This window comes from Dasypus novemcinctus, chromosome 19 (genome assembly GCF_030445035.2).
Source record: "Dasypus novemcinctus isolate mDasNov1 chromosome 19, mDasNov1.1.hap2, whole genome shotgun sequence".
In the NCBI taxonomy this organism is placed as follows: domain Eukaryota; kingdom Metazoa; phylum Chordata; class Mammalia; order Cingulata; family Dasypodidae; genus Dasypus; species Dasypus novemcinctus.
The window spans coordinates 78,156,174-78,172,835 of NC_080691.1; the positions used below are offsets into that span (position 1 = coordinate 78,156,174).

At 37.0% G+C, this 16,662-nt stretch overlaps 1 protein-coding gene across 1 annotated transcript in view; it reads right to left on the bottom strand.

Moving 5' to 3' along the window:
* Window positions 1-1,931: 1,931 nt before the first annotated feature.
* The window catches only part of LOC101414251 (adhesion G protein-coupled receptor E3-like), an 85,879-nt gene continuing 71,148 nt past the window's right edge, over window positions 1,932-16,662 (bottom strand). Inside the window, exons 11-17 of the mRNA XM_058281107.1 lie at window positions 16,433-16,627; window positions 12,260-12,495; window positions 11,671-11,737; window positions 10,696-10,787; window positions 9,441-9,621; window positions 3,574-3,669; window positions 1,932-2,272 (exon numbers count right to left, since the gene is read on the bottom strand). Of these exons, the coding sequence (XP_058137090.1) occupies window positions 2,261-2,272; window positions 3,574-3,669; window positions 9,441-9,621; window positions 10,696-10,787; window positions 11,671-11,737; window positions 12,260-12,495; window positions 16,433-16,627 (879 nt within the window). The 3' untranslated portion in view covers window positions 1,932-2,260. The remainder of the gene's footprint in view (window positions 2,273-3,573; window positions 3,670-9,440; window positions 9,622-10,695; window positions 10,788-11,670; window positions 11,738-12,259; window positions 12,496-16,432; window positions 16,628-16,662) is intronic.

The window sequence follows — 16,662 nt, forward strand, 5'->3', positions numbered from 1 at the left end:
TGTTTCATCACTGTAAGATATGTTATTTTTTATGTACAGTGACAATATCTTTTGTATCTTACCCCAATGTCTTGTTTTATTTGCTTTATTTTCAATGAAGCTTCAAGTACAGAAAAGTCATATTGAAATATAGGGGCTCTCCCCATATATCATTCCCTCCCATTCTCACATTATCCCCTAGTAAAAACATCTTACATGAGTATGGTACATTTGTTACAATTGATGAACAAATATTGAAGCACTGCCACTAACCATGGTCAATGGCTTACATTAGTGTTACATTTTGTAATGTACACTGTAGAGGTTTTTTGTTTTTTGTTTTTTTAGGTAGTATCAGGGATTGAACCCAGAATTTTGTACATGGGAAGCAGATACTCAACCACTGAGCTATATCTGCTCCCCTCACTTTTATAGCTTTTGACAAAATTTATAATGGTCTGTATCGGTCATTGCAAGATCATACAGAAAATGCCCTTTAAAAAGTCCATGGTTCATCTATTCTATTCTTGCTTCTGCCTGTCCTCGAATCTGCAGTATTCACTAAATTTCAGTTTTTGAGGAATAAGGTTAATAGCTATTAATACATGTATTAATATTGGGGTCTTGACATATTGGTCTGTTTTCTTTTATTACGAAAATAATAAGGGGAAAATAGAGGAATAGAAGGTGAGTAGGAGCAAGGATGAATTGAGAGACTGAGTGAATATAGACAGATCATGAAAGAGAAAAGCTGGACAAAAAGAGAGAGAAGAGACAGAATATCTAAAAGAATATCAGTCACATCGTTGACTCTCAATATAAAGGTAGACGTAGTGTTGCACCCATAATCTCTACATTTACTTTAAAATCACTGCACAACGTGTGTTTCTTTTGGTTGTAATCAACAAAAATCCAAACTTAAATTTGCTTAAGCAAAAACAAGGCATATTAGCCTCTACAAATTTTGATCTATTGCAAACAAATCTTGGAATTATCTTCCTCCCAGTGCTCAGATTCAGTCTATCTCTTTTTATGCCCCATTTGATGCACTATTTGGAAAGGAATTTTGTAATAGTGTTAAATCAAAAGAGCTCATGCCTGGGGATAAGGGCAGGGTCAGCAGTGTTCAAGCACATAAATTCTGCATGAGGAAAAAGTAATTTACTCAAAAACCTAAGTTTTATAAGTGAAATAAGGGGAACATAGATATAGGAAGGCATTTAACAATTGTCCAAAATACTTATATTGTTGTTCTATTTTAAGATCCCAACCATGATAGTTATGCCACCTATTGAACTGAAAGTGAAGCATTATATGTAGTGCATAGCATGCCTGCATGTGTTGGATCTTATCACACACAAAAAGAAAATAGCTGTACTGTGATATTGGGAAAAATTCACACTAGTAATTTAGTGTTTATTTAGTAAGAACTAAAACAGAACAAAGAATACTGTATAAAATAAAATAAGAGGGTGCCCACAATCTAGGAGATCATTCTTCATGTATATACCTGACAAAAGACCGATGCATTAAAATCCTGCAAACAGCCCAAAGAAGAACTGGACAAAAATGTGAACATTTTTAAAGCCATGATAAGTAAATATCCAATAAACACATGAAAAGGAACTTAATATATTAAAACCGCAATGAGTTCAATATATGTTAACCTACTAGAATAGCTAAGAGTGAAAAGATTAACAATATTAAGTGTCATTTAGAATGCAGAAGAACTCAAACTATTGCATATACTTGGTGTAAGTAAAAGCTATTACAATCACTTCATTGAACTAGTTTGTTTGGCAGTTTCTTTTAAAGATGATCATTAAGCTACCATATGACACAGAAATTTCACTCATATGTATCTACCCAAGGAAAATATAAACGTGTAGTCATTAAAAGGTTTACATAAATGTTCATAGCAACTTTATTTATAACAAAAAAAACTGCAAAAAATGAAATATCCATCCACAAGAAAGTGGATAAACAGAGTATTGTATAAAATACATTGTAATGTTATTCAGCCATTGAAAGGAACAAACTACCAATATATTGGTAAAACATGAATCTATTAAGTGACACATTGCACAAAATATTTAAACAAAGCATAATTTTTACCAGCAATTCTACTACATGAAGAAGTTCTCAGTGATGTTTGGGTAATATCAAATCATCAACAGGCTGATTATCTTCCTTTTCAAAAAAGGAGTTGAAGCAAATGATGACATGAAGCAGCTTATAATTTTCAGACTGAACTATTTCTTCTTTATCCAAATGAATTGTCTTATTTTTCCATCTCCATATATGAGTGTGTGGGGTAGAAAAAGAGAATTAATACTGAAAGATTAGTTAAAGTAATTTTTTTTAAAGATTTATTTATTTTATTTAATTTCCCCCCCTCCCCCGGTTGTCTGTCTGTTCTCGGTGTCTATTTGCTGCGTCTTGTTTCTTTGTCCGCTTCTGTTGTCGGCAGCGGCGCAGGAAGTGTGGGCGGCGCTGTTCCTGGGCAGGCTGCTCTTTCTTTTCATGCTGGGCGGCTTTTCCTCACGGGCGCACTCCTTGCGCATGGGGCTTCCCCACGCGGGGGACACCCTTGCGTGGCGCGGCACTCCTTGCGCATCAGCGCTGCGCATGGCCAGCTCCACACGGGTCAAGGAGGCGCGGGGTTTGAACCGGGGACCTCCCATACGGTAGACGGACGCCCTAACCACTGGGCCAAAGTCCGTTTCCCAGTTAAAGTAATTTTTGAAGCCTCATAAAAAGCAAGACTTCATAGGAAGTATGGATCCCTGGTAAAGATTGAGTGCCTTTCCTTCTAGATTTAAGTGTACTTTTTTGCAAATATTGAAAACAAAGGTCTAAACTTGAGCATAAGGGTAGGAGTCTGCCCCTCTTGTCTCAGAGATAAGGCAACTGAGCTCAAAGTCACACTAAATTAAGTGCAGGGTCAGAAACCAAGGCCTCCTACTCTTAACTCCCAATGAAATCCTCTTGTTGTCCCTTCTTTTTTCCTTCATCATTATCATCAAATGAATAAAGAAGTGGTTCATAAGGTCTTATCTCTTTCCCCATGTACTGTTCTGCCTTTACCAGCATCCTAAACTATGTTCTTTTGACCACTGCTCTATAAAGTGTTCTATAATTTATAAAAATGTCTTCTATAGGAAAAAAAATCTGTGGTTCTCAAGAAATCTGTGGCTGTTTTTGGAGAGTCACAAAGCATAAACAAGCATGTTTAAGGTTTACAGTAAATTTAAATTATAGCAGTCTGCCTGGCACCCTTGGGTAACTTGTGAACCACTTAAAATGATAGTCATCTACGTTTCTGTATCTCCAGGATTTGGACTCAGAGAGAAACAAATAATCCCAGAGAAGCAAAATCATTTGCAGCACAGATAGCACATGGATAAGTACTCTATCTCCCCTAGCCCTGGAAGTGCTCAAAGTCAAGAGATGGAGACTAACTACGTAAATGTTAACTGGTTTCTGTACCAAGAACTACAGCATGATCCCGTCCCTACAGGCAGCAAATCCAACTGCAGGCAGGAGCAATTAGCTTATACACCCAACATGGACTGAGTGAGAAAATCATCTTACCCTATGGGTGTGGGTGGTTAAGGTGGCCAGGGAATAGCTCTCAGATTCAGTCACTTTTGGTAGCATGTTAATCCACTTTTTGTACTCCTTCCTCACCTGAAAAAATGTAAATGAATACACTTGCTTAGTAAAAGTCCTAAAAGGGAAGATGAGATCAGATTTTTATTCTCCTTCTGAGTCCCATTTACATGATCAAATTAAGGTTCCCTAACACTATATTATTCAATCTTAAGTTACTCCTCTGTGAAGTGAAATTTTGATTTTAACTCCTGAACATTTTGGAGGGACTGATTTCTGTACACACTGCCTGGTACATAAGAGATATCAATGTTTTAGGTGAATAAATGTGTGGATGTATAAAAATTGTGGTTGTTATATATGCCTTTCATTTTGTGTGCCTTGTATTCATTCACTCAACATATATGCTTTAATATCTTTAAAGTATTGGGTTCTATGGAGACACAAAAATGAGCACACTAGAACCAGGAACTGTCCTCAGGAATCTAGTTGAAAAGGTTGATTTTATAGCATTAGAGTGTGAAGGGAAATTCAGGATGCAATGAGAAAACAGAACGGAATACCCTAAACTATATATAGAAAATAAGAAAAAAGTCTTCCATGATAGGAAAATTAGAGACGATACCAGGAGGATGGGCAGGAGTTGATTAGACAACGGACATTTAGAAGTAGGCAGGGAAGAGGGTAGAGGGGTAGAAAATGATATTACAAGCATGGGGACATCCTGAGCAAATATGCTGAGCTTGGCAGGTGCACTGAGAAAACAGAGTCTCTGGAACTGGATGAGGATAGAAAAGATTTGAGAATAGATAGACAGTGGTCAGACTGTGCAGATTTTGTAGTTCATTTTAAAGCTTTGAACTTTAATAACAAGGGAAAACTTTGAAAGATTGACAACAGGAGAAATGGAAGATGTTCATTAAAAATGATTACATTGTGGGAAACAGATGTGGCTCAACCAATTAGGCTCCCTTCTAACATATGGGAGGTCCTGGGTTCACTTCCCAGGGCCTCCTTGTGAAGGCAAGTTGGCCCACGCCAGCAGAGAGCTGACAGCCCATACCCGCAGAGAGCTGGCACAGCAAGATGAAACAACAAAGGGAGACAAGCAGACACAGAATGCACAGCAAATAGACACAGAGAGCAGACATCAAGCAAGCCACAAGGGGAAGGGAATAAATAAATAAAATAAGTCTTTAAAAAAAGATTGCTTTGCGATAGCACATTACTGCAAGTATAATTAACAGCGATGAATTACATATGCGAATCTGGTTAAAAGGAGAAAGTTTAGGCTACATAGTTTACTAGAAAAAAATTAAAAAAGAAAACATAGGACTGTATAACACACAGACTGATTGTACACAAAGGAATATAGTTAATAGTGTAAGTGTAAGAATGTTCTTTCTTTTAGCAGATATATTACCTTCCCCCCAGCATGGAGCATGACTCCCAGGGATGAGCATCCCTGGCACTAAGGAATTACTAAGGAATTCCACTAAGGAAGCACCAACTAGCAATGCAAATGGAAAAAGACCTTGACCCAAAAGAGGAAAGGGTAAAGACAAATGAGTTTATATGGCTAAGAGACTTCAAAGTGAGTTGGGAGGTCATTCCAGCAGTTACTATTATATACATCTCAGCAGTATCTCATTGACTGCCAATGTAAATATTGCCTCAAATAGCAGGGCTTCTGAGGGTTCTGGAGACATCTAGACACTACAGCAGGGGGGCAGAGAACTCAGGAGTTTGGTGCCCTGCCAGTGGGCCCTATTTTGGAATTTATGTACCCCAGTGTGATGGAGTTGGACTCGGTTGTGGTTTCCATACATATGGGTCTTCTGTCCTTTTTGTTACAACCTACAGTTAGTTTTAGACTTGATAGCTATATATACAAGAGACTTAAATCTTTGGACTATCCATGTGCCAGCTGGGTCCTGAATCTCAAAAGAGTTGCAACACCTATTCTCCTGTTCATTGGCCTCACCCAGGACAACTAACAAGGAAATGATACAGGGCAATGACCATCCCAAAAAACAGAGAGAGTCTAAAACTACTAGCAAGAGAGTTCCATCCATCTGCCCCATAGGATCTAAGCCCCTTCTCAATTAGAGGTGGAGGAAGTATCACCATCCCAGAATCCTCCTTTGGAGAATGAACAATGGACCAGAGCAGACTTACAGATACATAATAAGTATAGACTTATTATGATTACAGCAACGGAAGAACTTTTACCGTTGATGTGGAGGCAGTGACCACTGGAAGTGCTGAGGGGAGGGAAAGGGAAAAACAGGTGCAATATGGGGGCATTTTTGGGACTTGACAATTTTCCTGAATAGCATTGCTATGACAGATACAGACCATTATGCATCATGTCATAACTTACAAAACTGTGTGGGAAAGAACATAAACTACAATATAAATTATAATCCAGGCTTAATGGCAATGCTCCAAAAAGTGTTAATCAATTTTTACAAAAGTACCATACTAATGAAGGATCTTGTTAATGTGGGAAGATGTGGGAGGGATACAGAACAAGGCATATGTGAAGCCCCTATATTTTTTATGTAACATTTATTAATCTTAGTATCCTTTAAAAAATAAATATATATATATTATAATGTTATTTCATAAATTATAACAATGAATGACATGTTTTTAAAAGGTGTTAATTATAAGGCGGTATATGCAAAAAATGTATTTATACTGTAAACTATAGGTAATAGTAGCACTATTTTAATAATCTTTCATCTACTGTAACAAATGTACCCACTAATATAAAGTGCCAGGAATAGGGAACTATATAGGAATATTGTACTTTTTACATGTTTTTTTCTATAAACCTACAACTTCCTTAATTCAAATTTTTTAAAAATAATAATAAGAAATATTGTACATGCCTCTGTAATGGGTGTTTTAAATGAGGCAACCCATGAAAACTGTTTTATACAATGCCAGGAACATAGACTCTCAATAAATGCTGGTTACTACTATAAACATAGGACAATTAAAAAGATACTATCTAAACCCCTTCTTGATGAAGAGGTGGACTGGACATATCCATCCCAGACTCATAAGATGGAGTAATAGAGTATGGATTAGAGTGGACTTACTGGTGTGCAGCTGGGGAATTATTGTGATTAGTAAGGGAAGAAATTGTAGTAATGATGTGGAGAGGGTGGCCATGGTGGCTGCTGATGGTAGGGAGAGGGAAGAAGAGATATGGTGTGGGGGCATTTTCAGGATTTGGAGTTGTCTTAGGTGGTGCTGCAGGGACGGATGCTGGATGTTGTGTGTCCTGTCATGGCCCACTGGGTGGACTGGGGGAGAGTGTGGACTACAATGTAGACCACTGTCCATGTGCTGCAGCAGTTCTCCAGACTGTATTTGCTGGGTGCAGTGGATGTGCCACAATGATGGAAGAGTTTCGTGATGTGGGAGGGGTGGCATGGGTGGGGTGGGGGTATATGGGGACCTCATATTTTTTTTAAATGTAAAATTTAAAAGAAAATAAAGAAAAAGAAGAATTTTTTTTAAAAAGGTGCTATCATCAATTGTAACAAATGTTTCACACCAATGGGAAGGTTGGTGGTGGCGCAGTATGTGGGAATCTTGTATTTTATGTGTAAGCCCACAATTTCTCTAATAAAATCAATTTTAAAAATTGATCTCATTTGTTCTCTAGGACCTGCTGAAACATTGATTTCATCCTTGTGAGGCTTCTGACCTCCAGTATTGTAAGATAACAAATTTGAACTGTTTGCGTCATTACATATTTGGTAATCTATTACAGCAGCAATGGGAACTAGTACAGTTGTCTTCTATAATAAGAATATTAAATGGGTTTCTTCAGTTTATAAAGATTGAATCTGCATCTATACATTCTCTACAGTCATTTAGTAGCAATACAATGAAGTATGTTAGTGAATTCACATCTACAAAGACATTAGAATAAATAAAAGATTGAGGAAATGATAGAAAAAACATGTTTCTGTTTTTATATCCATTCAATACAAGAAGACAAAGTGGAGAATCCTACTAGTATCAAACTGCACAGTCATCTCCAAAGGTGACTTTGACATGAATTTGCTCCTCTTGTTAATGGAATAATAATGAGTAAAGCTGCATGCAAAATAACTCGAGTTATTAGAAACAGCAGAACACATGGTCTTTCAGAGAGAAAGATTAGAGAAGGAGGTTGTTTAGTGAACAAAGGAGAAGTCAAAAAGTGAGTCAACTTAGGTTGTAAATAAAATGGCATAAAATGATATCTTAAGCCTTGAGTTTTAGAATTTATGAGTTTAAGAACTTATAAGTTAAGAACTTATGGGGGCTTTTACATGACTAAAACACAAGTGAAATTAAAATAAAACAGCAAACAGGAAAGAGATATTGTTAGGCTATCACAGACAAAGAACTTGCATCCCTAATATATAAAGAACTACTAGAAATCAACAGGGTTAAAGATCAACAACCAACAAAAAGAATGAGGAAAAGGAAATAAATGGTCAGTTCACAGAAAGGATATTGGAAATGACACTTTAATATGTGAAAATGTGAAAGAGCTCATCTTCTTTAAGGGAAATACATATTAAATTGCACAGATAAGACCTATTTCATCTATCAAATTGCCCAAAGCTTGGAAAAACTTTCCATTGGTGCAGATAGAGAGAAACAGGTGTGCTTATTCTTTACCGGCGGGAATTCAAAATGATGCAGCCTGAATGGAGTGACATCTGACTATAGCTACCAACTTATCTAGTCAGTGTGCAATGTAAAACCAATGCTTAAAGACCCTGCATGATATCCTCATGTCTGGTTTTTTAACCTTTTTCCCCAACACTCTCTCCCATACTCAAACATCCACCTTTACTGTTCTTTTGGTTCCTGAACTCATCTAAGGGTCTACACACCACATTATCTTGCTTTCTGTGTCATGCTGACTCCTATTCAATTTCAGCTTCTCACCTCCAGGTCTAAAGAACCCACCTGTTAGGCTGATTCCCAACACAATTTCTCCCATAACGTGAATCACAAATTGAAACTATATGTATATGTATTTATGTGGTTTCTCGTTTCATCTTGACTTCCTCTCCCATCAAAAAGCAGCATATGGATCTGCACAAGTCCTGACATTTAATAATAATTACAATGTAATTTGAATATTAAGAAATGAAAAAGGAAAGTGGTTGTGGCTCAATCAGTTGGCCTCCCGTCTACCATATGGGAGGCCCTGGGTTCATCACCTGGGGCCTCCCTGTGAAGGCAGGCTTGCCTGCATGCTGCAGAGAGCCGCCAGCCGGGTGAACAGAATGCCACCCAGGCCACAAGTGCTGCAGAGTGCCACCTGGCCCACAGCACAGTGGAGTGCTGCCTGGCTTGCAATAACCACAGAGATTCAACTCAGCAAGGTGATGAAAAAAAAAAGGGAGACAAGCAAAAATGCATAAAATCATGCAGCAAATGGACACAGAGAGCAGACAGCAAGCAAGCTACAAGAGGGGAGAAGGAATAAATAAAAATAAAAATTTAAAAATTTAATAAATGACATACTTTGTACCCAAACCTTAAATAGCTTTCTGTCAGAACCCTCATTCATGACTTGAGGTCATGAATGAAAAAGCTACTATCTACTCCTCAGTGCAGAGCCACGTGTTAGGAAACTAGAAAATCAGAAAACAGATGGAGCAACTACCAAAACTTAGTTATAGAACAGTAGGAAAAGGAACAATCCATTGGCAAGTAAAGTGATAGAAAGAAGAACACAAATGTGTGAGGAGATAAGCCCATACAAAAGAGGAAGAAAGGTTCCACCTCTGAGAGGTAGGATGAGGACATGATGCTCATGTTACCTGTTGGTTGAGGAGACAATGAACCATGAAGATGTAGACGCCCTGTAGAACATTGGTGATGGTGAAAGCATAGGCCATGACTGATCTGAATGGTTCCTTTACTGCCTCAGTAAGAAAGAAGCCCAGACACCAGGAGCAGCCCAAAAGGAAGAGCTGAGCTATGGCTTTAACTGTCAGCATCCTGTTAAAACCAAGATGGAAGGTCACCAATCTCACCAAATTCTCTTCTGAATATTGTTTTGTCCTTCCTGCAGGGATTCATGTACCTTCTTTTGCAATTATTGAAAACCCATTCACTTGGGAAAATGATATTCATGAATTAAAAACAGGTTCAAGAAACAATAATGAAGATGTATTTGATTTTTAGAAAGCAATGGCTATCAGAATGTAAAAACTGTAGTCATAAATGAATGCATATTTATGTCCTAGATGCGTTCCTCTAATATGAATTTTTTCAAATGGGATGGTATTTTATCATTAATTTAAAGGTTTAAAATACATGCACTTTTAATTTAAGATTGCTCCTCCTTTGAGAGTGGTTTTGACACATTAACTCTGCAAATGATTGTTTACATGGTTGCATATAAACTGCTATGTAAATAGGCTTGGTAACTTGTACCTTGTTATTTAAGGAAGTGTTAGTATATGTTTCCTGTAACGAGCCAGATAGTAAATATTTCTAACTTTGTAAGCCATACTTGGTCATTGTGGTAAAAAAGCAACTCCAGATGATATGTAAATGAATGAATATGACTGTGTTCCAATAAAAAATTTTTAGGGACACTAAAATTTAAGACTCACATAACCCTTGCATGTTATTAAATGTTTTCTTTTAATATTTTCCCAACTATTTAAAAGTATAGAAACCATTCTTATTTCATGGGCTGTACAAAAAATGAGGTCCGGATTTCATGTATGGCTGTAGTTTGCTCACCCAGAATTAAAGGAAGAACTGTTATATAAAGCAGAAATCATCCACTAATACACAGGTGTCACACTGAACTGTCTGTTCCCCCATTTGTAAAATAGTACAAATACATCTGCTTCATAGTTTTATATTAATGGGTCAGCCTGGTCCTCAATGAGTAATACTTCCTTCACTCCATTTATCCCCTTCCATTCCCACTTCCCTCCCCATACACACATATGGTTTCTTGGATATCTGGGAAGTCCATATTGCATCTTCTGTGTTGTAAAAGTTTCTACAGGAATACAACTTATGCTAAATGCTCCTAATTACCTGAGCCCTTCTTACCTTGTGTTTTGGATCTTGGACACTTCTTTATTGAGGGAAGAAACGTGGTCTCTCAAAATCCATAAGGTTATCAAATAAAAGTTAATGTTTATCTGAGGATAAAATAGGCCAGTTTGTACAGTCAAAATAGAGAGCAAAAGAGAACTAGGGTAAAGGCATGACTGCATAGTTGTAAGATTCTGAGATTAATTTGGAGTAGATACAGATACTTGTGAAATACCACTAGACATTCCTTCAGGATTACAAACGAATCATGTTGAGAGGATCAAGAGAAACAAGACCAATGTAATGTAATGCAAAGCAATCTCCCATCATTTCTTCTTCCCGGGCATGTGGGCATGGGAAGACATTGGCCAGCATCACTTGCAGATAGTCTGAACATGTGACTGAGTTCTAGTAAGTAGGATGTTGGCAGCATACTGTATGCCTGAGGTCTTCCCATTGTTCCAGCTTTCTTCCATTTTGTCAGAAATCAAAGGAGCTACATGTTGAAATATGAGCGCCACAAGATTAAAACTGCCTTAATTCCTGAGGGACAACATGGAGGAGAGCCTCCTGACCAAACTGGAAACTGCAAAAGTAAAAATTAATCTTCACTGCCCTAAACCTCTTAAATTTCAGGACATATTTGCTACATTAGCATATCTTAGCTTATACTATCTAATCATTAATTATATCTCAAGTAGGAATAAGAAATATGGTTAGAACTAAATTTTAGGACATGCAAATATCTTTCAAATCAAATTAACTTGATCATATTAAGTTATCTTTTTCTATAACAATTCTTTCATTTATTCAAGAAATATTTATTAAGCACCTATGATATGTTAGGGGCTGAAGATACATAGAAGTCTTCCACTTCATCCATCCACAATTAAACACCCTAAATATCTGCCACCATAAAGGAAACGATTGTTAAAATACCTATTTGTAACTTCCAAAATAAAATAGAAAATATACATAATACAAACATACCAAGATGACTATAGCTATGGGTCCTATGAAACTCCAGATAAAACCTTTATGTAAGTTGATCCAGCAACTGAAAAAGAAAACAAAAGTAGTAGGATTTATAAAAGTAATATTATAAAATAAATAGTGTAAAGATATAATATTTACATGATATTTACTTTTTGTCAGGCACTATTCTAAGTGCTATAAAGCAGATACTATTTTTATCTACATTTTACAGATGAGAAAAATTAGGAAAAAAGTAAACTAATTTACTACAGCTAGTAAGTGAGAGAAGCATTCAGGCCCCAGAGTCCATATTCCTTCAAGTTTCCAGTGTCCCCTTGGACATACTCCTTGCCCTTTCTATAGATCACTGTTTAATTAGGTTTTTTAAAATAATGGGCATAACAATAGCACTCTCCTCTTAGGATTATTTTGAAGGTGAAGAGAAACCTTCTGAAGGACTTTACTCAACACTGGCAGACATAAGTTTCAGCATTTTTAATATCAAATTTAAGAGTCAACTCAGCTTTTCCTTACACCCTTTGAATTCACATGTAAACAGGTATGTATGCCTTTCTCTGATACCACCAGTTTATACCACACTCACTGCTTAGATGTGCTATATCCATGGGGGTTGAACCCTGCAGACAGAGCCACAATCACGGCTGGGATCCCATAGCCAATGGGGTACATGCAGCTCTTCTTGAATTTGCTTGCACTAGTGTAGTTAGCCATCTTGAGGTTCCTGACACTGAGGAAGAGGTGAAGTCCTTCAAGGAGCATCCAGGTGAAGGAGGCCAAATAAAGATAATGCAATGTCCCTGCAATGATGGAGCAAAGTACCTGGAGGGGGGAAGAATTACTTGAGAGTTTAATGGTCACAAAGAGCATACCATTCACTAGTCACTAGGACATGTTTGATGGGAGGTTCATTAGCTTTTTAAAATATCCTTATTTTGTTTCAATGCATGACTCTTAAGTGAACTAAGGGATCCCCTTGTCTACAGTCCTGTGAGTTTGGGATGTCTCATTTGGACCATCTAAGAAAAATTGTGAAAATGTATTTCAGTTCATTGGAGTCTTCACTATATAAAAACACAAAATGGATGAAGAAACTACTCATTGTGTGTTTAGGACTTTAGAAATGCACTAACCTCTGTCGCCCAATCAATGCTAGACTTCTCTAAATCATGATACTGTAAGTCTAGCCAGTACTGGCTCATTTCAACTAGCTTGCTGCTCTCTTCCTCCTCCTCAGGATGAAACTAATCCTTGTGGAAATTTTATGTCTAGCTTCTCCTACCATGGTCAAAATCACTCCCATCTTGGTCATTGCTCAGAACTAACAACCGTCTAGTCATGTGGCATGTAGTAGGTCTTCATATATGTGTAGGATGGATGAATAAATGAATGAATGAATGAATGAATGAATGAATAATTGAGGAATTATTACCAAGCCCAACTTCCACAATATTCTTATTCCTATATAGTAAGAGAAAGTTTCCTCAGTTTTGAGACATAGCCCTTGGTATCCCTCACTTTGAAAGCTTCTGGCCTCAGAGCCATTTCCATAGTAATCAAACTCTCCTACACACTAAGAGTCTTCATAAAATATTCCTTCCATGCTCTTGATTCAACTATAACCTGGCTTTCATTTGAAGACTCTATTTCCCATGGATTTCAAGGAGACAATGGCCACTTTCCAGATCCAGGGTGCAATGGGTTTCCTCCTCACTTTCTGTTTTGCTTTTCTTTCATTCTCCTTCAAAAATAAACAAAGCCCTCCCACCATGCCCTTAGGCTTTTTGCTTTCTCCCCTTCTAAACACTATCCACATGTTTTCTAGTTTCTCTTACTCATTTCCTGGAGTCTGTGGTAAATGGGGCTCAGACTTTCTGACATGAAACACCTCAGCTTATGACCTTAGGCAAGGACCTTAAGACCTGCCTACTCCCTGCATATGCCTATCATCTTGTCTGTGCAGTTAAAAAAACAATTACTAACTGTAAAGGAGCATAAGAGGAACTTCTGTTTCTTGATCAAGGTGTTGGTTATATGGCTTTTTGTGTGTTTGTGTATCAGCATAGCGCACTTTGAGTATATATATTATACCTTAATTTAAAAAATATACATCAACATTTAAAATGAGAAGGTTATTAATTAGATATGCAACTTTCAAGTTCTTTTTTAAAATGGGATGACACAGCATTATCAGTTCCACTCTCCTACTTGGAAAAATTGAGTGGAGCCAAGAACCTCTCTGTATATAGGCATACTATCCACAATGGCACGCTTAAGGTTGGAAAACACAGTAGCCTTGTGTTTGGTGAAAAATGACCCTTAGGTTATTTCTCACCAAATTTGGATGCTCTTCTGTAAGCATCTCTGTGTCTTTTGTGAGCAAAGTAGCTCATTTTGTTCTGTATAATAAAGAGTTTCCAAATACAGAATGTGAGAAAAATGTTTGCAAATCATATAAGGAAATCTTGATCTTGTATGATAAGAGAATTTTGTATAAAATATATTTTCAAAACTATTACAGCTAAACAATAAAGGAACAAATAACCCTATTTAAAAACAGACATAGGACCTAAATATACATTTCTACAAGAAGATATACAAGTGGCTAGTAAACACATGGAAATATGCTCCCCATTATTAGACACCAGAGGAAAATGCAACTCAAAACCACAATGAGATATTCCTTCAAAACCACTAGATGAATACACTAAAAAGACAGAAAATAGCAAGTGTTGGTGAAGGTGTACATATACTAGAACACTCATTCACTGCTGGTGGGAATGTTAAATTGTGCAGCCACTTTGTAAAATAGTCTGGCAATTCCTGCAATGATTAAACATAAATTTACCATATGACTCAGCATTTCTACACACAAGAGAAATGAGAATATATGTCCACACAAAACTCATATATGAATGTTCATAGCATCTTTAGTCATAATAGAAAAATGGTATAAATTACTCAAATGCCCATTAACAGATGAGAGGATAAATAAAATATTGTACATCCACCCATGCATTGGGATATTATTCAGTGATGGAAAGTAATGAAACCTCTTTGTTACTCAAATATGAGTCTCTCAAATCCAATCTCAGAAAATAAACTCACTACCTTCTTTTTTTTTTTCCCAAGGTAAACAATATTTTTAATGCAACACTTTTTAGAATCAAAATTAATGCAAAAATCCACAATTAACAAAATATCAACCTTTTAAATAAAGACAGGACCAGTATTGCTTTTTTTTCCTTCACTACCTTCTTTTGGCATGGGACATGACTTCCAGGGATGAGCTTCCCTGGCACTGAGGGATTATTACCAAGCTCTACCAGTGAGTCATTTGGAAAAAGACCTTGAATAAAAGTGTGAAAATTAAATACAAAAGAGTTTTTACAGCTAAGAGATTTCAAAATGAGTCAGGAAGTCATTCTAGAGGTTGCACTTATGTACATTTCAGGCCGATCTCACTAAATGCCACAGTAAACAAAGTCTAAAACAGGTGTATTCCAGAGGGATCTAGAGATATCTGGAAACAATAGGCAAGGCACACAATCCATAAATTCAGCACCAAATTTCTGGATCTTACTTTGGAATATATGATAAGCTATATCCCCAATGTAACCAAGTAAGACTCATTTATAATTTCCCTACATGCAATTCTTCTATCCCTTTATTTGAACCTATAATTAGCACCTTATCCATTAAATAAGTCTCAGAGATTTAAATCTTCAATATGTTTATATGCCAATTCATTCCTGAATCTCAGCAGAGTTGCTGCCAACACCAACTCTCCAGTTCATCAGACTCTCCCAAGACAACTAATAAAATGACAATGATGGACAAACTCCATCCCAAAAAGCAGAGTATCCATAACTACAAGCAAACTGGTTCCTTCCATCTGCCCCAAAAGATTTAGTCCCCCTGTCAACTGGAAGCCCATGGGTATTATCATCCTGAAAACCTCAAGATTGAATAAGGAACAAACATAAGGGGGAAATGGAGACATGGACCAAAGTGGAAGAACTTGTAATATTGATATGAAGATAGTGTTTACCATAGGTTCTGAGGTGGGGAGAGAGAAGAAAAAGGAACAAAGGGCACTCTTAAGGGATTGGAATTGTTCTGTATGATATTGCAATGACAGATACAGGGCCCTATCCTTTTTGGCAAAACCTTTAAAATTGTACAGCACAAAGTATAAACCATAATGTAAACAATCAACCATGGTTATTAGTTTCAATATTTGATCACGAATTGTAGCAAATGTACCACACTGATGTAATATGTTATTAACTGGGGAAAATGTGAGAGGGTAGGGTATATGGGAATCCATTATATTTTTTACACAACTATTCTGTAATCTATAACTTTTTTAAAAATAAAAAAGGAATGAAGTACTGATACATGCTACAAGATAGGTGAAAACATCATGTGACTTAAAAGAGTCCAGACCCTAAACCACCAATTAATCAAATTTATATAGAGAATGAAAGTGGACTGATCAGTGGTCACATAGGTTTGTGGTGTGAGTTAGAAGGATTGGGGGTAATAGTAAGGAGGGAAGGTTTCCTTTAGGGTAATGAAAATTGTGTTGAAGGGGGTTCTTATTGTAAAGTTGAAGGGGGTTCTTATTGTAAAGTTAAAAACATTTTACTGAAAGCACTGAAAGGGACAAGTTAAATAGGTTATTTCTATGATATGTGCATTATATATCAATAAAGCTGTTTAAAAACATAAAGAGTGTTTTGGTTAATTCTCCTACCTTGGACTCAGTTCGGTCAATGCCTGCAAGGAAGAGGAGATAGGCCACGAAGAGGCAGAGAGAGAGCTGAAGGTGGAGGGAGGTGCTGGTATTCTGGATGGGTCGGCACAGGAGGAAGGTGAGGGCTGCCAGGAGGAGGCATATCAGGGAGAGGCACAGTCCCACATAGGTGATCACAGTCAGCATGAAATCTTCCTGGATCAGCAAGAGAGAATTCCAACTCACTTTCA